Source organism: Phalacrocorax aristotelis, chromosome 16, assembly GCF_949628215.1.
Source record: "Phalacrocorax aristotelis chromosome 16, bGulAri2.1, whole genome shotgun sequence".
Taxonomy (NCBI): Eukaryota; Metazoa; Chordata; class Aves; order Suliformes; family Phalacrocoracidae; genus Phalacrocorax; species Phalacrocorax aristotelis.
Window position 1 is genome coordinate 4,892,311 of NC_134291.1, and position 25,988 is coordinate 4,918,298.

The following is a 25,988-nucleotide window of genomic DNA, read 5'->3' on the forward strand; positions in this document are numbered from 1 at the left end:
GACCCCTAAAAATGTAAAGGGAGTTTGAGGTTAAAAATAAAATCTGTATGTGTGATTTTATTTTTATTTTTTGGTGAGGGATGAGATGTGAACAGAATGAATATTTAAGATTTTTTTAGTATATGTGGAAATAGTTTAAGAGATTAGTTTCACAGCCTAACACTAAGTCTGGTTTAGTTCAGTCTCATATTTTTATTCACTGTTTAAGTTTCCTAGGGAAATAATTGGGAGAAACTTTCTTGAAAATTATGCTGAGGTTCAGTACTGCCCAGTGGAGAAATAAACGTGTCATGCAGAAAAGGTGCAAAACCACTAATGTAATTCCGTGCCCAACTTCAGAAGTGTGTTTACTCAGAGTATCTTGTTTGTGTGCTGCTTCTGAAGCACTTAGGAGGGAAGAAAAGGAAGACTAGTATAATAGTTAAGAACATGTTAAAAGTGGGAGAAAACAATATAAAGACTGTAAGAAGCATAGAGGATTACATTTAAAAAAAACCCCAATGTCTTAATTTTATCTCATTGTGTTACTGAATTTTTTGCTGGCATTTAAATTTCCTCAAAGTTGAATACATACTAGCTGTGTGTTTACCAGTGGGATTTGCCAGTGGTATTCCTCATTAATCACAAATCTCTTACCTTTAAAAGTGACGTTGACTGAACTAAGGCTGGCAGTTCAGATGTCCCTGTTCTAGCACTGTATGCAGCGATATCTGTCCGGAAAGATGGATGATGCTATATAAGCAATTCTAGTAATGCATAGGCAGTTCCATAGTATGCGTGATTATTAGTCTTCATAATCTTAAAAATAAAAATCCTATTCTTTTCTTCCTGTGTCCCAAGAAACACAGGAATTACCAAGGTAGAAATAGTTTGGTTGAACCCTTGAAAATAGTTGGATTCATTGCATTCCTTTTTAAGGAAAATATGGTTATGATACCAAATACATATGTTGACCAAGACTCAGAGTTTCATGGTGCCAGAGACTTCATAAGTTAGTTTAAAATTAGTGTAAAAGTAGTTGAAGGTGCTTCAGAGGCAACCCTTTATGAAGATACAGCTTTCTAGTTATTTGATTTGGATTAAAAACTTACACGTGCAACACTTCAATATTTTTCTGTAGTTAATAAACAGTGAGATATGCAGGGAATTTTTCAGGAAAACGGACTGTTTACACAAAAATTTTAACACCTAGACTGCAGGAGAAAAATAGTTTCTTTTTCTTGATATTCTGAGAATTGAAAAAACCCCAAAATAGCAAACCCTCAACCCAAAACATTGGGGGTTCTCTTTTTTTTGATGTAGTAGGTCTCCTCCTTTATTTAAGACAAAGTAAGAGAGAAAGTAAGGGTAATGTTCCCCATGATTTGTTAGCTGAGGAAGAAGCTTAGCCGTGAATAAGCAGTAACTGTGAATGAAGGAGAAGAGAGAAGCAGGAGAGAAGTGTGTCACTTACCGTGCTGTGTTGTGTTCTTTGCAGTGATGTGAGACAGAGAATTCAACAAAGGATTGCTCAGGCATTTGGTATTAGCTCTGCTTCCATGTACCTGACTAAACCAACGTTCTTCTCAAGAATAAACAGCACAGAAGCCAAGACAACACATGATGAATACTGGCACCCACATGTTGACAAGGTAAGTAGGAGGCTGAGATGGGATGCATATGTTTCCTGTTATTAGATCATTTTGACATTACTTTGCATTAAACAATCAGTCAAACATGTTTGGAAACTGGTGATCGTAAAAATCCTGCGGGGGATGAACCTAATGGAAGGATAAGTGAGTTTTAGAAACATAGGCCAGTATATTTAATTTTCTCTACTTCAGTTCTGCTAGAACTAATAATTTGTGGGAATGACTCTCAGGAATCTCTTTTGTCAGAATTGTTTATTAAATTGACCTGCACCTACAAAGTGCTTGAATTTCATTTAAACCTGCATTTCCAGTTAGGGTATTGTTCTTTCAGCCACGTCTAGTAGGACCTATTCCAAAGTGGTCAGTCGGTTGCTGCTGTTAGTTGATCTGAGCCTCTGCATAAATGCATGATGTTTATATTCCATTTATATGTGAACTGGGGCTTTTTTACTACATGTTCTTCAATGGGGATATGGTACCCTCTTTTAATAATTGATGTTTTGTTGTTTTTAGAGTGTCAGTATTGTGACTTGCTTTTAACTGCACGGTGTTCTATCTGTAGGCTCATAGCTTAGTACTTTGCATCTCTCAATGGACTTAAATGATTTGGGATTGGTATTCAGTTTATTTCTGAGTTTAACTGAGTTCAGAGGTTCCGTGCAGCATAGCAGAATACAAACTAACAATGGAAGAACCAAATAGCAAAAAAACCCCAACGAACCGCACCAAACCAAACAAACCTCCCAAAAACCAGAATACCCACATTTCACATCTTCGGGATTTAAAAATTAGAGTCACGCTAGGGTCAAGAGTCACCCAAGATGGAACAAAATAAAACTTACCCCATTAAAATCTAAGTTACGCCTCAGTGCTGAAGTCTGTATGTGAGTAGTGTACCTTGAAGTCCATGACCTGAAACATCTAAGATAAAAAAATCAGAGAAATATTCCTTGCCCCGAAAAATATTTCCTGGAAAAAGCCAGTCTGAGGGAAGTATAATGTCTGTTGTATTGCACACTGTGACTGTAAGTCCTGTGCCCTTTGTCATTTAGGCAAAAGCAGCTTAGATATAGAAAACATGGTGACAGCGATGATACCTGATACAGCCAATGTTTGAAAGAAGATAGTAGTGCAGGGTGGAATTTGCAGTCACTAATAAAACAAAGGCAAGACCAGCTTTCCAGCTTTTGGATGCTTCTTGTTTAAAAAGCTGTGATGTAGCCATTGAGTAGGAGTGGACCTAGGACCTGAAGTGGTAGGGATGATTTTGGGGTGCAGATTGTTTTGACTAGTGCTGGTAGGAACTGGTTGTAGGGAGCAAATTGTGCTGGTGAGGTGCCTGAGAGTTCCCTCACATGTTGCACTCATTCCCAACAGACACCAAATAAACAAGTGATTCTGGTTGTGTGAAGCACAATAAATCCATAGGTTACTCATAGTTTTTGCACGCTTTCAGGGAATCTAATTTGACAGCCACAGGGGAAGAGAAAACAGGAAATTTCAATAGCTGATGGCTATTTTCTCCACTCTTTCAGCCCAAAAAAGTGTATTTTAGAAGTTCAGACTCTGATTTATTACTATAATGAGATTTGTGTCTGCATTAAGCTTGCCAATTTTCTCTTTATTCTTTTGCGCATGTGTTTTGAATTGGTAAATGAATAAGGTGGTTGGATTAAGTGTTTCTACCTAAATCTCTCCTATAATGTACAAGTTATTTTGTCATTTAGAAACAAATCTGTTTCCATGAAGAGAATGTTTCCTTTGTAGAAGCTGCTTCTCTTTTGTGCATGTTTTGTTGATCTCATAGGATGTCTGTTCAGGGAGCGGGTAGATCAACTGATTGACCGTGGCCTTTTCTAACCCACTGCAGCTTCAAAAAACAAAACAAACACAAAATGTGGTCTCTTAAACTTACTATGCGTAACCTAAACAGTAATTGTTTCTATGCTGAATAATTGAGTAGTCTGATTTATGGCAGCAGTGCAGAGCTAAATATCCCAGTTGGGGCAGTTACTAAACACCTTGTTCATAATCATGTAGGATTTGCCCCCCCACCTCTCAAAATAGCATATCTGCTATAAAATGAAAATGTGACTTATGCTAAATTTCAAGGTATTTTCTGAGAGAAGTATTGTTTAGATAACACTGGGAGTTAAAACTGTAGCTTGTCCTGTTTATTCTATAGAGTAGTTTGAACATTTTTTCCACTTCTGTAGCGGCTGACTTCTGCAGTACGTTGTCTGTATTGGGAAAGCTAAAGCATTCAGACCACCGAAGTGCTTTTTGTCTGCGCCTTAATCTTATGTTCCAGGTTTGACCCCATCTTTTAATGCTGTTATTTTCATTCTTGTTCAAGAGCATTCTCGCAGCAAGGATTGCATGTGAATATGCCAAAGTTGGGCCACTGTCTGTGCTGTCGTGAGAGCAACATTGCATGCTAAGCAGGGAGCCTTGTGTGGATCAGTTCCATTTCATTTTTAGGGGGAGCACAAGGGAAAAGAACTTCCCTTGCCCCAAGTCAGAGGGAAGGGCCTTCGTGGGTGCTGTGGATACAGACCTAGAGCAGACTTCTTAAAAGTGTTTTGTGAGCTCATGACTTGGGAGTCCATTTCTCACTCTTTGGGTTTCACGTGGAGCAAATGCTGTTGCCAGTGCAGGAGGTGTTGAAGAGAGATGGATAAGCCACTGTGGGCTGGCATCATTCTTGTGGAAACTGCCCAAGCTTAGTGGTTTGTCCCTTCTCTAGGATAAAACACTTCAGCAATTCCCAGATAATATAGTTACTTCTGTGGTTTGAATGAGAAAAGTTTGAACCAGGCTAATGATGCTTTAAATACGGTCTGATAGAGATACATCCTTGATCGTGTTCATTTCATGTCCATCACGAAAGGCTACATTACATCACCATGTATCATTGCTACTGTCCACCTTTACCTCTGGCGCATCATTCACTTGAATTGGCATCGAAGGATTAATTTGAATCCTTTTTTTTGCTGCACAAACAAGTCTCTAATTCCTCTCTCTTCTCTAACTTCTGTTTGTGTGTCAAAAGGTCTGGTATTGTTTTCCCCTGAAGTGCAATTGGAACAGAGCTATCTGGATGTAGCATTCATGTACGTGTTTGCCAGATTATGGCTTACAGAAAACATACAGTATGTCTACAATATATGTCTGCATAAATTTTAGCCTATTATAGGTGTGCGTTATGTATATTTGTATCTATATTGCTTAGAAAGAGGTAAAAAATAAGTATTTATAACTGACGAGGGTATGCAGGAGACTGAATTCAAATATTTTGGAGAAGGCTAAATAGGATCATTTGTGTAGCTTCACAGGTTGTCTTCAGTGCAGTCAGCCTGCCTTGTATTTTAATTTCTCCAACAAACTAAGTTTCACTTTCAGACTGCAGTTGAAAGCAAGGAGAAAAAAAAATGCATTGCTATTGAGCTGAGATAGGAAATACTTCCTAGACAAGAGCAGTGTACTGTTCTTCTGTGGCCTCCAAAACAAGTGTAAATGCTAGGGAGTTGAAGAAAGATCAGTAAAACTCAGCCTGTTTTGCCAGTTTGGATGCTTTGGTGTTGTAGCATTATTTATGCTTTCCCTTTGGAATAGAACAAATCACTTTTATGTATTTCTGCATAATAATTAAACAGTGAAGGTTGCTCCTAGAAGACTTCAGGATTTTTTTTCCCCTGCCTCTTTCCAAAAGAAGAGTAAAATTAAGCCTTTGAAAATGGAATCTGACACATTTTTTGTTTCAAAGTCTGACGCTGTTGGTTCAAAGATGTAGGCTTCTTGGAGCGCACAAATACCCCTCTTGTCTTTTTCCCTATATTGCGGAATCTATTGCGATTATATTTCTCAATCTGAATATCCTTGGTTTGGAAGATTGTAACTGCATAATGGAGTAGCACAGGTCTATTGTGTCTATATGAGGCTTTGGATGTTCCCCCCCCCCAGTTTATTTGGTTTCTAGTTACATAGAAATGGAAACCCTGAACTCACCCAAATTACTCATTTAGTCTTGTTGAATTTACAAGCATCTAAATCAAATAGAGAGTGTTGGCTTAGGATGTGGAGTTTCATCTTGGATGGAATTTGTTTGGAATTGAGCCTTTCAAATGTCTAATGTATAACGAATTGCTGTTGCATGCCCAGCTCTGACAGCAGTATAGACTTAGAATGTTCTCTAATAGAAACGATGCGGGACTTGAAGATTTCTGCAGTCCCCTGCCTGGGCAAGGATCCTGTCATCCTTCACGGAATTGTCAGGATCAGTTTTGGTTTGTTTTTCTAGAATTTCTTCTATCGGAGCTATTCCAGAACTTCAGTGCAAATTTTCTTGACACTCCCACCCCCACACACCCCAAACTTGTTAATGATCAGTTTGTAGCTGTTTTCTCGCCCCCCCTTCCCAGTTCCACCTCCTCCCATCCCCATGTATTTATAGGTAGCAATCATATCCCTTTTCAGCCTTTCTTTCTCTAAGCTGAACAAGCCAAGCCTTCCAGTCCCCTTACCTGCAATATGCTCTCCATCTCCCTAACCCTTCTAGCAGCCCCCTCTCCTCTGGCTGTTGAGGCTATTGCTGATAGCAGCTGCTACCTGTTCTAGCAGACTTTTCACTCTTTTTCTTCCCCTCCCATTGTTCGACATTTAATGAAATACATCAAAAGGTCTTATTTCTGCCTTAGGGCAGCATGGTCTTTGAAATCTGAGGAAGTTTGTTCTTGTGTCTGCTCAAACCTGTTACCTCAGCTCACCTACAGCCCCTTGTAGTTCAGAGATGTGCTATTTGGTGTCTTACATTGTCTACTAAATAGATACTACCAATATATAGAACATTGGAAGGAGCTATCAAGGCTATTTTTGTGATTATCTGCACAAAGAGATAGGTACAGGACAGGCTTACAGGAAAAGAGCAGTTTTGACTGTTATTTCTGCAAGATTGTTATATTAGACTTGTGCTGATTGGCAAGTCAGTACGTGTTTGCATTTTCTTCTGCAATAAAAAGCAGAGAATGCTGTCCCTCATATTCATCTTAGTAACTGCAGGCCTGTTGCATATTCCTACAAGTGTTTAGTTGCATATAAACATGTGTCCCTCAAAAACTGAGGATGCCACACTGCAAAATGTGGCTGGCTAATTCTGACAATTAGTTGTATTTATAGTAATAGCCTTTAAAGAAGTATGATATAAATACCATTATGAGCATCTACCATTAAATATTAGCTGTGTTTGACTTATTTGGGTAAAGGATGCTCAAAAAGAGCACACTAACTGTATGAAGTATCAGGCTGAATGGAAGTGCCTGCATTTGTTTCTACTGAATTGTTCATAGAGCAATTTGATTTGCTGCAGTGTGCCTGTATAGCTTATCACCCAGTTTTAATGACAGCTTTTCACACGTAGTTTGAACTTCTGGTTCAATTATTAACCTTTCTGGTATAGGAATCATTACCAGGGTAATAAATACATTTGATAGACATGGGGGACTTCTAGTGTTTTAAATAACTGAGTATAATTTAGTGCCTCCTCTCCATAGTGTTGCAGTTCTTAGGCCTAGCTGCCTTCTGAGAGTTAGTAAAGAACAAGAGGAGGAATGGAAAAGCTATTTCCACTGCATACTTGATTCCCCAAATTAGTCATCTGTAGAAATCGGATGTGTTCTGTTAGGCTAAAATAGTTTGTAGTCAGCTCTTACAAGTTCAGAACTGGTAAAGCCACCTTGGAGAGGATAGAGTGTGCACTAATGGAGCAAAGATTTCTGCACCACTGAAGAGTTCATAAAAACAATTTTAATGCATTAGACTTGCAAGTATGAGTTGAATGAACTTCGCTATGCCAACGCCTTCACTGGCTGGAAGACTTCCTTAAACGGACTGGATGTTTTATCACCAAATCAATGAAGGTGAAAATAGCTTTGCAAAGCGGTTTGCACGAGAAGGGCTGTGGAATGGCTGTTTTGAGGTGCTGCAGTACTACATGTTCATTAATTCCCATTTATTGCCTTGTATTGCTACTGAGGTTTGAGTAAATGTGGGGAGAAGGGGATCCCCAAAACATTTCTCTCATTCTTGTGATTCGGACTGTGTAGTGCAGCATATCATCAGGTTTGGCTTTTTTCCTTTAAGGCCCTTATGGTCAAAATAATAAAATGAGTAAGAATGAAAATGTCTTCCTATTCCGTCTGCTGCTATGTTCTCTTTAGTGATTGTCTGTACAGAATAACATGTTCAACTGCTGCTGAGCCAAAATTTAACTGGCACTAATGGATGTAACTTAAAATGAAATTGAAAATATTTAGAAAACTTCAAAGTTTGGAAGTAGCACCTACCTCTAACAGTCACCAGGTCAGTCAAAACACTCTGCAAAACGCTGTATATTTATACAGTAGTACTGTGCTGCACATGTCACTGTAAAGAAATTGGAGAATACAGCCATTGATTTTAAGTATCTTTTTAATTGTTGGTGACATGTAGATATGAAAAGGAAATATTTGCAGAATCGGCCTAATTCAGTGTTAAATATTTAGATAGCTTCACTCCGAGCATTAATAGATAGTATTTCTTTTCTCCATCTTCAACATACATATTGAGTAAAACTAATACTTTAGAAGGAAGGAAAAAATCACCTTGTTATACTTAAAAATGGGGTGTTTGGTCTGAAGGCTGGGAAGAAGCAGAGACTTTGAATGTCATGTTTGAAGGTTTTTAAACAAAACCTGTATACAAAGAGTAGAAGTTCCTCCAAGAAATGTGTGTTTACTTGGAAGGTCTGATTCACTGTTACCACAAAGCTCCTGCATGGTAGCTGGTGAGAGCTGACGTTTCCAGAAACCTATAATCATGATCAGATAATGGGTGGAATTAGTCAAAGGCTGTTCTTGGGTCTCAGTAACCTTACGGTGAAATTTTATCTTGAAATAGATCTGAGCCCTTCTATATTTTTGATACAATGCAGAGGTGTAACTTCTGAGACTGTTTTTTGCAAGCTGTTTAGTAGACTTAGGATGATAGAAATCAATAGGAGCGCTTCTTTAATTATGGAAACTGTGTTATTAGAAAGAATAAACATAACATGCTAGTCTTGTGTGTAGTGTATATGTGTGAGCATAATAGAATAGACTAATAAACATACATCCCTTCTAGAAAAGAATGTTCTCAGTTTTCAGAGACTCCTTTATTAAATAAAGGTGGAAAATTTGAAAAACCTGTCAGATTCATCTGCTTAATTATTTGTGCTCTGCAGAGATGACAGTAGAATTTGATAATTGTTGGTAATGCTGTCTTACTCCTAGGTAACTTATGGCTCATTTGACTATACTTCACTGCTCTATCTCTCTGACTACACTGAAGACTTCGGTGGTGGACGGTTTGTCTTTATGGATGCAGGTTCCAACAAGACGATAGAGCCCCGAGCAGGTAAGAGTCTTGGTTCGCCTGCATGGAGACAGGCCAAACTGTGCCATGTATTAACTGGGTGGGCTGGTGGATGTGGTTGGACTTTGTGTCAGTAGTAACTGTGGAATAAGGTTGCACTTTTGTCTTCAGATTAATTACATAAAAAGTAAAGATTAAAGAAGGTTAAAATATGGCCACAGTTTGAAATATCTGGAGTTAAGCCACAGAAAGTGACTTCCTTGAAAGCTGTAGGGCTTAATCTGCAATCCAGTTACGGCAGTTTAGCACGTCACTATAGGTCAAGAGCAAAGATAACTGTGTGACTACAGCAAATCCAAAAGAAAGCAATTTTAGACTGTCTGGCCTGAAATTCCTTCGCTGTTCAAGGTGGGGCTTAATACCCTGTGATTGCTGTAGGCTGGGTGTGAAGATGACGGATTACCACAGCTCTGCTAACCTGCAGTAACAAGATGAACCATGGTAACTTGGTTATAAGTCCTTACCTGCTCTCAGCAGGTTTGACAGGGGTTAGTGTTGTGATGGCTGTTAGTTATACCTTAAAAAAAAAAAAAAGGAAAAAAGCCTTTCCTTTAAGGCTGGTTTAAGATTTTTACTAGTAAGTGGATCATATGAAACTAGAATTACTTTGGGGCAGTATGCCTAGGCAGAAAGAGCTCAACCTCAATTCATCTGCCTGGCAGGTGAGTACTGAGCTTACAGCAGTGTAACCTTTCATAATGCAAGACCAGTCACACTTCTGCAGGGGGAAAAAAAAATCAAGGACAACTTTATATTCCTACTGTGTTCTGTCTCTTTCCAGAGAGAAAAGATGGAAATTCACTCATTTAAAAACAGCTTCAGTAATTGTCTGTTGACAAGCATTACCCCAAGCAGAACTGACTTCTGGCTATTGCTGCCTGCAAATGGGGATGGGTGTGGGGATTTTTTGGTTTATGGATCATAGCGATCCACTCACCAGCAGCAATGCTGGCTTAAACCCTGAGATTATCTGCATTCTGGGTTTGGTATCAAGAACTATGTTTGATTATTTTGGCTTTTGTGGTTGGAAATAAACCCTAAACTGAAAGTATCATCTTTTGCAAAATGCTGCCACCAGTGTTTTGAAAGGGAATGCATTAAATTATTTCATTTCCAGATGCAATTCTAAGATTAACATGTTTTTATACCTGTGGAAATCACAATTGAATTCTAGGTAGCTGGGAGGACAGCTGTCTCCTTGCACAGTACAGGGGCACTCAGTCTGATTGCTGTATGCAATGTGCCCCTGACTTAATTTCAGAAAGGCTGCAACTGTGAAATTGCTTCCATTCAGCCCTATCCAGTTAATTTTCAGGCTCTGGTGCGAGGTGTTTGCTCTTTGTCATTCTTGGGGAGGAAGGGGGAGCAGATGAAGTACAGAAAGACTTTTAACAGCACCTCGTGTTGGCCATTCCCTTTCACAGGTGGTTGTACTGACAGTGTGTGTGCCTCAACTGGTTAAATGCACCTTTTTAAAACCAAACAATGCAAAGCTTGGACGGAATGGCCTTTTTTGAGAGATCAAATGTGCTACAGTGCACAACAGAAAATTAAGTTTAATGCCAGTTACACCTTTCTAACACTCTTCTCAGTTGTCAGGTGTCCTGTGATTGTGTCACTACCCATGGTGCAATCTAAATAATTACTGACGTCCCATGAAAAAAGGGAGAAAAGCCTTAGAGGTGAAGCATAATGTGAAGGCAATTGTTAGTTTTCCTTCTGCTGTTAAAATGCAGCTTGTGAGAGAATGCAAATGAGGGAATGACCCCAGGGTGTTTTCTCTTGCTGGTACAAGTTGATGCATTTTTAATGTTCAGAATGTTCCTTTGCAGTGTTTTTATCTCCTTTCCTCTCTCTTTTTTTTTTTTAATTACTTTTAAGTTTCTTTTGATCCTTTGTGCTTTTCCTGTCACTCCAACGCAACTTTTAAAACCCTGTGTTGATAAGCTTTTATGCTTCTCATTCAGGAGATTCAGGCTTTTTTAGAGATGACTGTTGTAATTGCTGGTTCAGTTCTAGTGCATGACAGCTAATTCACCTTCTCCGTACTGCTAATGCCATTTCAGTTCCAAAACCTGGCACTCCTTGTTGTCTCAAAGTTAGTCTGCATTTTTGGAACCTGGTACTGTGTGCCAGAATGAGCACATTCCTTTTTCTGTGAGCAGTAATTTGTTAGTGTCAGGTTTTACAGTAGGGAACAGAAAGGCATTGTTACTGATGCAGCAGAGCAGAAAAGCTATAGTTGGAAATAAAAATTTAAAAAAAAAACAAACACCAAACAATTAAAACATTGGGATCTCCCATGTTTTGGAGTGCTGCCTAGGCAAGTCCCACTGCTCCTTCAAATGCTTTTGCAGCACTTACTGTTTGAGGATCAATCTTAGCCAGACAGAGACAGGGAAAACTGTTGTGTTAGAAGTGGAGCGTAATTTTAAAATATTTACCACTTCTCTAATTATGTATCACTGGTGGATTGTATAAGACACCTGTAAGTCCTGATTCTCACATATTTGAGTGAAAGACTCGCTATCATTTGTAGCGTGGTCTATAACATTGCCTAGATCAATTACTAACAAGCACCTCTAACTTTAAGAAGGAATTATAATTTATTAACCTAGTGGCTCTGGAGATTTTTTTTAAGGGACATGAACAAGTCACCACTGTGATGCCAATTCACTGGTACAGACTTTTGGCTAATTCATAACCAAATGTGGCATTAAGGAACACATCTTTCTTGTGCCCTGATGGGCTTCAGGAGTATATATGTGTCTTTTGACTTAAGTCAGAAACTCTGTCTGCTGCAAGAAACTCACTGTACCATGAGTAAGAGAATTCTTGGTGCCAAGTGAAATCCTACTTTGAAAGGAAAACTTTTTTTTGACAAAGAAACAGTTCTAAAGTAGTATCTGTTGCTTTTAAATGGCTATGTTAATTCTGTTTCCAAAATTGAGGTATTAGCATTTTGTTTTCATCCTTTGCACCAGGAATATAGCTCTGTTCAAGAGACAAAATGAAATAGAGCAACAGTTAGCGTGAGGTTCTTCAAAATAAAGCCCTTTCAATATTAACTTTCTTTTGCTGGCCCTGAGACCTGGCAGTATCTATGGTGCAAAATTAATTCTGTGCATTGGAGAGCAAAATGGGACATTTCCTTGAATATCAAACTTAGCATATTTCCATAGCTGTCAGAACTGTATGTTTCTGAAAGTGTAAAATACTTGAGATGAAGGTATGAGCTGGTTGGGAACTTGTGAAGTTGGATTATTCTTCACTTAGAATGAAAAAAAGTGTATGCTCAAAGCCTGAGCCTTTAGTTTTTTCTGCTCAGGTAAGGAAAAGCATACACTAAGAATGCATGTGTAGCTTTCTCTCAGCGCAGGAATGGGCTTCAGGGTGTCTCTGTGTGCATTCACTGAGGTAAGTGTAGCTTTATTGCAGGGGTTAGATATCACATGACTGTCAAGTCCTGTAATCATGAGAATAAGTGCAGTACTCCAAGGTATGTGGTGGGAATGTGTCATATCTTGATTGTGCTCTTTAAAAAAATCAGTTTGGAGGAATTCACTACTAAAGGCTGCAGGGATGCAGCATAGTGGCACAAAGTGCAATGGCATGCAAAGTAAGATTTCCAGATTCAAATGTTCCACACAACACGAACACAAGGTGTGAAAACTGTGTTAAAGCATATACTTAGTAATCCTTCTTGTGCCCTGGAATAGCTGATTCCCCCCGACTGTAGGTACTCTGATATTTCTCCACATTGGATCTGGATGATGTGGATGATAACATTCTGGCATTCCTAGCTTTAGTTTTGCTCCAATCAGTAAAACTGGAGCACATCCTGATATTAAATCAGTAACAGCTGAAAGCTGAGAATGGTTTAAAAAATCCACAGATGTAGCTGTCAGTCCTAGAGAAGAATAAATGGAACCGGCATTAGCAGCCCCAGTAATAAGCAGCTATGCAAAGTTCAGGGGTTGTAGGAGAGCAATTCTTACTTATTTGCGATATTAATCACAAATTGCACCTGGGTCTGGTAAGATGACTGCAGAGAGAAATGGTAGAAAAAGGAGGACCTGTTGCAGTTGTGACAAAAATATGTAGACAATAGCTCAACAGTGCCTCATTTCTTTGTAGAACACTGAAGATTTTCTTTTTGTTTTCCATGGGAGGATAACTGTCTTCCAGACTCTGGTTTTGTATTCCAGTGGTGCTCAGTGATAGGTTTATGATGACATTAAATGAAGTAATCTTTTAATTGGGCCCATAAAGCAACAGGTACCCGGGAGGTGCAGGTTTAGACCTGCACTTCACGTGCTGCTTATGTGAGTTACTTCGTACAAAATACACTGTCTTGTTGAGGGCATCGGTTACTGAGGATAGTAATGGTCACTTTACACTAGCTGGACTGCTGAAAGGATTGAGGAGTGTTGGCGGAACAGGGGGAGCCAAACAGATGTCTTGTATTACGGCGCTCCCCAGAGCATTGCGAAGCACTGTCAGTACTGAGAGTTGGTGTCTAAGGCATTTTTCCCCAGTATAGAATACTTAGTTGTAAACAAACACATGTAGCAGGCACCTGATGTGCTTTTCATTGCTTGCTGCACAAGACTTTATGTAATGCATATGCAGGCCAATACTTCATGAATTTGATTTGATACTGCTAGGCAAATACACAGCAACGCTGATGGCATAAAGAGGGAGCAGAGGAAAATCAGCTTCAGCCACTCACCTGATGAAATTCAGGTAATGTAACTGATAAAGTAAAACGAAATACCAAATTAACTGCAGGTTCAGCTGTATTACACTATATAGCTCAGCAGTGGTATTTCATTTCTTGTTCCTAAGCTTTGTGAGGTTTGACGTCACACACTGTAGGTGCTATCATGAAGTCTTTTTCTTTAACGGCCATTTTTTGAATAAGAAATGAACAGCAGAAGTTACCCTTGCGTTTATGCTTCAGTGATTTACTAAATGTAAGGATGAAATCCTTCTCTATCATAAGTCCAAAACCTAGAACTCGGGCATCCGTGTGATTTGACCACAGCTCTACTAAACGTGTCATGGTTAGCAAGGACTAGAAAAGCAAAATAGATGATCCGGAGGTATTTCATGGGATTGAACCTGCAAGGCTTTGTTCTTAGAGGATTTTTTTGGTGAGAACTTCCTGTAGCAGTCTAATTCAGAAACCTTCTGCAGCTGCCCGGAGTGCTCTGCCGTGGGAGGACAGGGCAGACTTGCCCATATTTGTTGGGTGAGGATGAGCACAGAAGGGGAGGACTAGAAGGCAGAGCAGAGGTGATATCCCCGTCCTTCTTCTGGCTGTAGGGAGAAGAAATAGAGGCAAAAGGCCTAGATGAGGCTTAGTAACGGTGATTAGGAGAGCACAGTTACACAGTTTTCACTTCTAAATGCTGTACTAGGTTGTCACACCTTCAGACATAATGTACAGAGCGGAAACTCCTGTTATTTTGAGCAACCAACTGTGCCGATAGGAGAGAAGCAGGCAGGGATTCTGCTGAAGTCTAAAAATGCTCATGTACTTTTGGTAGGAAATAATTAAGTTCACTTATTTTCTTTAAAAACTGCAATTTGGAAGCCTTCAGTCCAGGTGCTTCTGAATTTAAAATAGAAGCAAGTACTTTAAAAAGTATTTATAATACTTCTGCAAAGTACAAGCTGACTGTGGGAGAGTTCACTGTGTTAATCAGTTATTTTATTTTTAACAGCAAGTAATTTCTTTTTTTTTTGGGAGGGGGGGGAGATAGGCTGCTTTATACTTCTGTGCTTGGCACATATGTAGCAAAATTGCTTAGAGAAGCTTGTGCCCTCTCTTCTGGCACCCTCTCTTCACCCCAGATCAGGGCACTCACAGATGCTGTCATTCCATGTTACTTTTGTGAGGTTTAGGTAAGGACTTGCTTAAAGCTCTCCCCATTCAACATTTATTTATAAGTAATTGAATAAGTATATCTGTTAAGTAAGTTTTACTGTGTGATTACAGAAAATATTATTATCAGGTTATTTGCCTAATGATATGGTGGGTTTTCTTGGACACTTTACATGAGAATGAATTAGCAATTAATCCTAAGCAGATGACAGGGATGAGAAACAATTGTTTGTGCAATTTCCCTGGCAGTGCTTCTGTCTTGGTGTCATTCAGCAGATGAGATGCCATTTTTCCTTCTTTCCTGAGTAACATTTAGAGCTGGTAAATGTTAAGCAGACAAAGCTGTCAGTGCATAAGATCAAAGATGTTGACTAGATCTGTAGTGCCAAATAAACTCTTCCTGCTTCCCTTTAATCGGGCAGATGAGTTGTCTCATTTCCCTCTGAGCACCAGCTCAGTTCTTCCAGTGCCCCCAACCAGCTGCTGTGGACAGTGGGTGGATGTGAGACCTCTTACATTTCCCCAGCCCTGCTTTGCCCTTCCCCATCACTGGCACCAGCCAGGGGTAGCCCCTGCCCTTCCCTTGTGCCCAGCCACAGCTTAAGCAGACCGAGGAGGAGAGTGAGGGGACAGTTATCATTCCCTTACTTGCTTGCACGATTGAGTGTTGGTTGAGATGATCTAACACGTAGTTTGCAGTTTCTCCTTGATGTTTCATGACCCAAGGAATTTCCAAGGAAATTTGGCAGTGAACTAGAAGGGCCAGAAGGATGCTGCCAAGAAAGCAGAAGTGGTAATCTCATGTGAAGGATGGGAGCATGAACAGGCTTGGAATCCAGTGGGAAAACAGGCATGCTGCAAATAGTGATTGCCAGAGTTGGTATTAATGTGAGTGGCCTGTGCCATGTGTAATCAGAATAACTGAAGTTGGAAGGGACCTCTGGAGGTCATCTATTCTATGGCCCCTGCTCAAAAATCAAGCACAGGAGACGTGGGGATAGCAAAGTGCATGCCTCAGGCATACCTGGGAAACGTCAGTATCTGAATGCTGCACTCATATGCACTAACGATGTGACCCCGAGCAACCTAATGGAACTCACAAGTTGGATGTAATTTAAAAGTTGGCCTTGATTGGTACAATTCCTTTTCTCCAGATGACCTCCCAAGGTCTCTACCAACCTGAGTTGTGCAATGACTTTATAATGTTAGAGGCATAATAATCTTGTAGTATTTTTTTATATACAAACATTGTGCTATGTTAATATTTGCATGGGTCTCAAAGTCCTTTCTTATATTCCCTACATAGTGTTATAATTTAATCTGGCATGCCTTACTGCTTTTTCTTTTGCCAGAATAAGAACAACAGAGGATATTTTTTATAATACTTGTAAAACAGAATGTGTGTTAACTGCAAAGTGTTGTAATGGTGTTTACTAATAAATTTTCACAGTAACCCTGTTAGAATAGATCAGTACCAGTTTTGTTTTAGAGACAAGGAAACAAATGAGAGAGTAAGTGGTTTGGCTGAAGTCACAGTTACATGTCAAGGACATAGTTGTCATTGAAAATTGTTTCCTTTGTGTATTTCTCCAATCTATATTGCCTCACAGTACAGAGGTTAGGTAGCAAACTGTAGGCAGCTTGTTTATGGAAGTACAACCGAATGTTAAAATTCAACACGGATAAAACCTCCTGAGAGCAAGCCTTATGGGAATGCTTAAGTTTTTGCTGTGATATGTAGCTGAATGTATAATTCTTTCCCACCTGTATGCTGCTGCTTGCAGTGGTTATATTTTCTGAACATCTAAAAATAATTCATTGCTAAGGGGCAATTATGAATGTGATTAAAACTTGGGAAAGCCAAAGCAGGTAAAAGCAGAAGCTTGTACTTAATACATGTATTCCTCTAGCAGTTTTGTTTGAGTAATTAAATGGGACATAATTGCTGCGTAGTGAAATATCTATTGCTTTTGCTGCCTGTTAAGTATTATTTCTGAAAATAAGTGTTGCTTCATCTAAATTAGGGTCATATAAAATTCATAGCAGTGAGGCTTATGTCTTCATAAATAATGATGCCTGTGGATCAGTATAAAAATGGATTATCAAAAAATTGGGAGAATTAAGTTGTTACCTCTAATATGGTTAAGGTCTTTCTCCCTATAGGAGGAGCAAGACCTTTCCTGTTTTTCACTTCACAAGCTTTTCTCATCCTTGACAGCATTTAAGAGCTTGACTTGTGTCAGCGACACTGAAGACTGGGCTCAGTTTTGATGGATGCTGTGGCACTGAGCTTGTTAGCAGTTCCCTGACCTAGGTCACTGTGAGACGGTGGCATATTTAAATGAGTTCGCACCTGACTTCTCCATGACATTAGTTCTTTCATCCCCCGTACAATTTATCCTTTGCTTACTTTTTTAAAAGTTTTTAAAATGTGTGTGGATGCTTAAGGGCCACAGAAAGAAGGGACTGTGGAGCAGCTCCACCTGTGGAGGAAACTCTTGACTAGTCTTAGTACAGAAGCAGAGCTGGAGGCGTATCTGAACTAAAAAGGGGAGCAACTGCGTCACAGTAACGCTTTCTGCAATCTGCAAGGAACAGAAGCTCATCAGCTAAGCTTTTATTGGACCAAACTCCGTCTTGAAACACACTTTCTAGCACTTAATGCTGGAAAGCAGGGAAAACGTGGAAAGGAAAACAAGTCACATTGTTGTCAAATAAGAGATCAAAGGCAAGGACTGATTACTTGTGTTCCTGTACAGATATGCAGGCAAGTGAATAATTTAGAAACAGGCTCCTGCAGGTCTTGAGGTTACCACAGATCTTTCCAATTCTTTGGGTTTTTGCTCTTCAAATAAGAAAGGTCAGAACAAGTGCATTTGTGTGGGAGGAACTTCCTCCAGCCCATTGTTGCACTTTTCCATGGGAACTAGGCTGGACTACAGCTCACTCCCCTATTACTACACAGCCTGATGGAAATCTTGAAGCCATTTGGGAACAGCTATAAAGACATTTTAAGTATTTGTGGGTGGAAAAGAAGAAAAAGCGTGGGTAGAAGTGCCTACAAAATATATTTTTACCTAATATGGGGGCTCTATGTCCAAGTGTTAGAAGCAGTAAATGCTCTGGTGTGCTGCGCTAATTGCTGTGGTACGCTCTACCTGACTGACTTCTCGTGGAATGGAAAGTGGAGGTGAGCAGGAGGTGATAGATAGTATATGTGAGAGGGCAGCCCACAGTTCCTTGTAACTTCTGGATCTAAAACTCTTCCCTGAGGTTGAGGTCCTGGTCAAAGTGTCATGAAACTAAAGAAGCAATGGTGCTTTTGGCGTCTTGCAATGAATTGGGGAAAGTGAGTCATATGTTCACGATTGGAATGAAATACTTTCCAGACTATAGATTTATCTCAGTGGAAAAAAAAAAAACAAACCTAAACCAAATCCTCTGGGTTTTACCCTTGGCATCACTTCTAACCCCGGGACGCCTCTGTTCCAATCCTCATCCTTCAGAACATAGCTCAGAGACTGGCCTCTTTCTGGAAGCTTAGAAGCATGGACCTCAAAACAGGAGATGATCCCTTTGCTCTTTCTTCCTCTCCAAATTTTCATCCCTTAAGGACCAGGGATTAAATACTTCCTCTTTTTTTTTTTTTTTCTGTTAAATAATATACTATAAAATTGCATTGAGTAGCAGCTTGTGATCTCAAAAAAGCTTACACTTTTAACAGTAAGTGTTCATAAATCAAACTGAAATTATGTGCCAGGAGGTAGCAGTCAAGATTTCTTTAGTGGAGCAGAAAAGTATGTAGGAAAGAAATCTGTGCAGGCAGGTCTGAGGCGGGAGGAAGAAAATGAAAAGACTGATTCAAGGCCATTGTTGAACAACAAAAGAAAAGGACAAAGGAAATGGGATTAGAATTTTACATACTTTCTCCTGAGCTTTTGTCACTCAAAAATGTTTCACCAGGAAATTTTAAGTACAGATGTACTTCTATCTGCAATGAATAGTTGCATAGCCATTCTTTAGCATTTGTAGTACAACACTAAGCTCTTACAAAGCTCAGCATTCACTCTATCAGTATTTCATAGTCTGGAGAGCTTAGTGGAACTGCCTTACGCATGTCTTCCTCACCAGTCACAGTGAGAGAAATTCTATCACAGCTACGTTAGTTGTGGCAGCGTGTAACACTTGAAAAAAATGCACTTTAAACACTTTGAATGCAATATCACAGCTAAAAACAGACCCACATTGCATATGATCCTACTAACTTGCTAATATGGGTCATATTTCGGAACTTTGGGGTTTAAAAATCATAACTCAAAATTGATCAAAATTAGTTAGAACAAGGACAGGTGGTAACCTAGGAAGTAGGTCCACGCTTTCTTAAGCAACTTGCTTCATCCTGACTTGATTGCTTTCTTGTAGTGATTTAATTTTTGACATGGCTTCCATATACTGTGTATTGAAGCAAGATTAGGAAGGGTCCAGTCTTGGTGTGTGTGAAAGTCCTACAAGTCATCCTATCCAGTAATGGTACAGCTTTATTTTATTTTGTGTCTTTCCCCAGGAGTCTCTAGATAATGATGTTGCCATATATTCCTTAAAGGATTTGTCGGATGGGAATTGACATTCTTTACCCTCTTTTTTAACATTTATACTATTAAAAATATTGTATCATGGAGCGAGTGTGCTTTTGCTTCAAAACTTTGCAATGGAAGTTAGTTTAAAATAAATTCTTCCCAACTGAGGAAAAAGTATCTTTGAAAACTGACTTGTAGGCTTGTTCAGTAACTCAGAGACCCCAGTTGACAGATACAGGACCAGATGCACAAGTAGCTACAAGAGAGCATATATATGAAGACATATTTATTAAAGAAAGAAATTAAAAGACATTCTGTATAGCCAAAAAAATCCAGTTTAACTGGCTTAATACACTGAAACTTGTCTAACTCTGAATTACCATCACTTCTAATAAGAGATCAAACAAAAATCTTGAAAATCAGTTTAAGGCGAAGCTTTGGGTGATTAGGTGAGGGACCGATAATAAAGTACTTGAATGATGTTGAAATAAGATTTAAAAGAAAAAAAAAATTCATGACACAGGGACTTTGTATGAAATCCTTGAGGGTAGCACTGGTCATTGCAACGCTCACAGGATAGGAGTACATTGCCTTCATTTAGTCTTTCATCCAGAAAAGCAGTAAACCAAGGTGTAAATGAGCTGTGCATATGAATGAATCTTTTTTATGAGTATATATAGCTTTACCAATTATTGATGTGCAGCCACAGGCAGAGAAGAATATGATATGACTTCTGCTTGGCAGTTATGAAAGACTATGTGAACTATGAAAGATTAAATGTGAAGTGCAACTGAATGTGCAAGGGACACAAAGGCTACTCAAATAGACTTCAGAGATGAGTCGGCGAACCGAGCTCCGTGAGGCCAGTCTAGTTTTGTTCAGATCTCCCATGTGTGCTGCTTAGGAGTATGCAAGCACAATAATATCTGGATCTTACTGTTCACTTTCAGTTAGAAGAGAAAACCAGCTATGTTGTGTGGTGCTCATTTCTGCAGTGGAGGTTGTATGATGGTTGGAATAGTTTATCTTGTTGGACAAATTTTAAGTAGGCATATAAGTGTTTCATTTTGCCTGACTGCGAATGAGTCCCTGGCAGAGTTAGAATGTCAGTAACAGTTCCCTGTGATAAGCTTTTATCAAACATTAATCTAATTTGAACAGTGGGGAAAGAAGCCTGATCAGGAAAACCACATGCTATTGGGATAAAACAGCTGTGCACACGAGTATTACTAGCTTTCTCAGGAGGACTTGAGCAGTCCTGCAGAGTTGCGTCGGTTCTGAGTTACTTGTGAAACATCAAACTTGTGTGTTCTCAGAACAATTCAGTAATATGAAAGTGCAGAGGGCTCCATTCTGCTGTTTCATTGAGTGGGATTCTAATATTCCTCTGCTGTCATTATCAAAGTAACTTGTTTAGAAGAAAAGAAGATCATTTCACCTTGATGCCACTTGCAGCCTGGAGAACCCCAAGGCAGGGTGGTGGTCAAAGCTTGGTCAGGGTGAAGCACAGGAGTAAGCACTTGCATCTATAAAACAGTTTCCAAGCCAATGCATTGCTGGAGTGGCTTTTTCTAAGGAAAATTAATTTGTATATGACTAATACATAACTCTCTAACCTGGCTGAACAGTGAGTGATCAGACTGTGCACAAAAAGCTATAGCAAATATTTGGTACAATGCTGATAAGCTGCCATAGCTGCTTGTAGACCTGCTGAGCACTTTTTCACTGAAGACTTTTTGCCACCTTTGTAGTAATTCCTCCTTATTTGGTCTAAAATTAGATAGAAGGGAAGCAGAGAGGAAATCAATACGCTTTGCTCACAGTCACTAGAGTTGCTCGCCTTTTTTTTGGTGACTAAGAACTGGCTTCAGATGTTCTTGGCCTCCTCCTGCCTTTTATAAATGATGAGATATGGTGGAATTACATCTCCAGCTTTGTAGCACAAAGGATTAACTATGTTTTAAACAGTACCTAAAGCTGTCAGAGTGCAGCGTAAGCTCAGGTTTGGTTTTGCGATGACCTACAGGCTCTCAGGTAGCTAGGGAACAGCTGGACTGAGACAACAGCAAAACTGTAGAGAGCTGATAGCTGAGTGGCAAACTCCATGTCGCTGATTAAATACTTTGTCTTTACAGGCCGGGTTTCTTTTTTCACTTCTGGATCAGAGAACCTTCATCGGGTGGAAAAGGTTCACTGGGGCACTCGGTATGCCATCACCATCTCCTTCACTTGCAACCCAGACCACGGCATTGGGGATCCAGTCTTGATGTAATTCCTCCAGGGATGGAACATGAGGTCAAAAGGAATGAGAGAAGCCCTGCAAAAGGAGAGAAAAGAGGGAGATAACATCTCTTGTAACCTCACATTCAATTAGAATTTTCCAGCTCTGTTAATATATTACATTTTGTTTTCACATGTTCTTTCCATAAACATTGCAAACAGTGCCTTAAAGACCATCTTAAATTTGTTGTATTCTCAAAATAGTTTGCTTTCAAGTTCTAAAGGGACAGGCTACAAAGAAGAGTCCTGGAGGGGGCTTTTTTAAAAATTATTTTTATTTTAAATTCTCCAGTTTGAGAGACAAACAATCTTTTGGACCATGCTGCTGTTACCTGTTGTTTAATTATTTAGTCTCTTGAGTTACTAATGGGGTGTAGAAAGCTTGACCTAAGTTAATAGAGCAAGATGAGTGTTACTCTTTTGAACATACCTTCTGTTCAGAGGAACGTATTCTCCTTAGCACAGGCGTTAGTGGGCAATATACCTGTGGTTTGACTACTGGGACTTACTTGAACTTTTTTTTAAAATTGTACTACACCTATTTTATGCTACAAACTGGGACTAGTTAATACAAAGTCAGAAATACAATTCTGTGGTTAGCCAGAAAAATTACTGCTTTTGGATTACAAATGCTTTGGTGCGCTAGGGAATGCCATGGCATTAGATCCCTCTGATCAGAATGCGGCATTCCCAGCTCACCTCATTTTTTCCGAGTCATAATGAAAATGATCAGTCTTCCTGTTGGAATCCCAGCGTTAAGGTTAAGAGCTCTTTATGGCAATGGTTTGACCATGTAACCCTGTACATTAAGTAAATACTAAAGAGGATAGCTGGGCAGAGGTAATGAGACAGTCCTCTGGATCCATCTGAGCGTTCATCAATGGCTAACTCCGAGGTAGGGCCGTAGGATTTGGGAGGGGAACAGCAGAGGAAAAAGGTCGTTTTGTTGTGGTCTTGCAGATGCCAGTTTCTGGTCTCCTTAGACTCAATCCTGTAAACCTTGGCTTGCTGTTGGAAGGCTGGCTAACATGGACCTGTGGGCTGTGGTATGTGAGGTCTGAGGGTAACTGGTCTCCACCCACATCTTAAATTGATATGGTCCTGAGCTGGAGCTCAGTAATAAAATACTTCTAGGCCCAATAAATACGTGTTTTCAATGTAACCTTAAGACCAAGTTGAAGGAAGCTTGGTTTTTTTCATTGTTGACACAATTACAAATCTTGTGTTTTGTCTTGTCAAAAATAATGTTTTACCTGTTTCAGGAGGTTTCTCAATAGCTCTTTTTGGACTTCTCTTTTTTAGTTTGGTATGAAGACTTTTTCCCATTGACTAGGACCACTAGTCTGTGGTGTTCCTTGAATAATTGCAAGGACTTCAGAGAAGGGGTGATTGCAGTGTAAAGTAACAAACAAATGCGTAATGTTGCCAACTCCCTTGCTTATTGCAAAGATTTTTGTGGGTCAGTGCATTGATAAGTAAATGGTAGCAAAGCCTAATTTTTTTCTCAAATTCTGAAGCAAACATGTTGATTTGTTTTTTTTTTTTTAATGGTCTGTATAATTTCTGTGAAACACTTAAATCTGGAAATGTGCTTTGATTTTTATGCATACAGTTTTCACTTTGGTTTTAATCTACCCTTTTATGGAAAAAATAAGTATTGGAGGGGATTACACTGAAGATCAGTATAAAGAGGAATGATGACAGGGCACTTGGACTTGTTCTGTTGTGAGTGTTCGCCTTTGGCACACCAGCAAGATTAGACTTCTGTAATTCCATTTCTTTGTTCTCAAACCTGGAAAAGGCTTCCTTGTCTGTGCTAACAAGGAAGAACTGTTAAAATGGCTGGATGCTAGGAAATAATAAAGTCAGTTGGGTTCCACATCTAAATACTTGTCTCAAAGCCTGTTAATTGCAAGAAATGTGCATTACACCCAAGTTGTAAGTCTATGTGAAGGCAGACCAAGGGCAGCAGCAACTGCTTTACTGGCTTAAAACTCAGTTCCCCATGTTACCTTGAGATTTACATGTAGGGCCTTTTCCACGGACATACTTGAGTGCAGTGGCATCTAAATATGAATGGACCTGTGTGGATTTGGGTTGGAATTCTCCAGGCTGAGGTCCTATGTTCCAGAACTCTTAACTTCACGGTAAGTCTTATCCCTGCTCTGCAACAAATGTAAATTGCTTTCCCACTTTTAAAAGTGTTTGTTAGTTAGTTCTGTCTGTCATGCAGGCTTTGAGTTGCACTACATGAAAGTAGCACTTTCAGAGCTGCCCTCTATCATATAAATACTGCTCAACAAGGTCATGTTAGACCACGGGGGAAATCTCAGGTAAACTCCTCACAGCATCTTCAAAAGATGAAGACCTGAGTATAATAGCATCTCCCAAACACGGTGCCTCTCTGATGCTATGAACTGACTGTCATTCAGAAATAAAATCAGGTTGGTATCTGTCTTCTGGAGTTTTTAAGCTTCAGTGATGTGTTCAATATGATGACCAAACCCGTCAGATAGGAATTGTGGAAAAACATGTGTGCTGCACCTGGAAAGAGAATTCATCTTTTGAAAGAAGTAAATAATTCAATATGCTCTATGTTTCAGTACCAACCAAGATTTTTCTATTTGAAGCTTCAATATCCAGACTACTAAAAGCAATATCTAGATCTGCAAAGAAATTAAATAGTAAATGAGGAAGTACAGTGTGATCTAAAAGATTGTGAACGTAGCCTCCAGCGGGAGAGCAGTAATTGCAGAAAGGCTGATGTTCCTGGGGCAGATCAGTGAATTCTGCAAATTCCACTCATTAGGAATAAACTTGGCTTAATTTATTTTAGTCCACTTAAATACCCCGAATTACTTTTTATTAAGGGTATCTCTTCCTGTTCTTGACAGATAATTCTGAATTTGAAATGCTTTAATTACTGTCTGTCCCCTTCCAGGTTCAGCCTGCCTGTTGCTACTGGGAAATGCAGTGCTCTGTTTCTCAGAACTCTGCTTACGCCGAGGACAGGATTAGTTCTGTTAAACTAGCATAAATCTGATGCCAGGCTGCTGGAGACAAATGCTCTTAATCGAACGCACAGTGACAGCAGAATTTGGCTCGATGCTTCCCAGTTGTGTGCAACCTTTTGTAAAGAGCCCGCGTGGTTCAAGCAAAGTGAAGAAAGGTCAGTACGTGTTCAGTGTGAATTGGGGCTAAGTCCTGACGTGAAATTTACAGCCTTGTACCTGAAAGCATACTTGTTACAAGTATTCGGGAACGTTGATTTGTATTTTGAAAGAAAAAATTAGTAAGGAAAGGTAAAAGTCCCAGGGTGAAATAGAAAATATGGCAGGAGAGCAAGCCAGAGTTTGAATCCCTACTAAGCGATTCAGTGAAGCTTCCTGAGGACTTCTGTGAAATTGTACTACTTTTAAAACTCTCTTTCCATTCAAAGGCTTTGGGAAATACCAGGAACTTCTGTAAAATTAACAGGTCCGTGATCAGATTGGGTTTCTTAGTGTAAACCTAGCTTTCAATCTTGTAGCATGCCTTTTATTTTAATTTTTTATCCCCTCTGGTATGATTCTAGGAACTCTGAGTGGACTTCTCTGTATTTCTCATGTGCAAAATTTTCATTGTGTAACCAGTTGTGGAATTGTGTTTTTTAATTCCCCTGTAAATGTATTTTACCAAACTTTCAGCTGATTTATGTTGAGACTTTCCTTAACATGTATGGTCCACCTGAAATATTCCAAGCTCTGTCTTAATGAATTTCAAGTCCAGAAATGTTTACCAGGGCACTTTATTTACAAAAAGATTTTAATCTGGATTTATAGCAGAAATTTAGCTTCATGGTTGTTTTTTTTTTTTTAATAAGGTCAACATCACAACAGGGTACTTTTTGAGGCTGTAGCGCATGATCTGCACATTAAAATAAAAGTGTAGCCAAAATGGCATTGGTAATGACTATGCTGTCAAGAAAATCTTGTTTTGTTTCTTCAATTGCAATTCTTAGTACATTTGAATTTCTGCTCATAGTTTTTCTTTCCCCAGTAAATAAAGATGGCTTTGTTTTCAGTATAGAGCTCCTCACATTCTTCTACATCCAGACATCCTTACACAGCGTTTAGGTGTGAATCGGATCTCTAACACGCTTGTGTAGCTTTGTGCAATATTTCT

General features: G+C 39.4%; 1 protein-coding gene across 2 annotated transcripts in view; it reads left to right on the forward strand.

Annotated features, from left to right (window-relative positions):
• OGFOD3 (2-oxoglutarate and iron dependent oxygenase domain containing 3) overlaps nucleotides 1-23,711 on the forward strand; it is a 46,942-nt gene extending 23,231 nt beyond the window's left edge. For both annotated transcript variants that reach the window (XM_075111069.1, XM_075111070.1), the window contains 3 exons: nucleotides 1,478-1,631; nucleotides 8,936-9,059; nucleotides 21,680-23,711. In XM_075111069.1, the coding sequence (XP_074967170.1) occupies nucleotides 1,478-1,631; nucleotides 8,936-9,059; nucleotides 21,680-21,816 (415 nt within the window). In that variant the 3' untranslated portion in view covers nucleotides 21,817-23,711. The remainder of the gene's footprint in view (nucleotides 1-1,477; nucleotides 1,632-8,935; nucleotides 9,060-21,679) is intronic.
• Nucleotides 23,712-25,988: the final 2,277 nt, after the last annotated feature.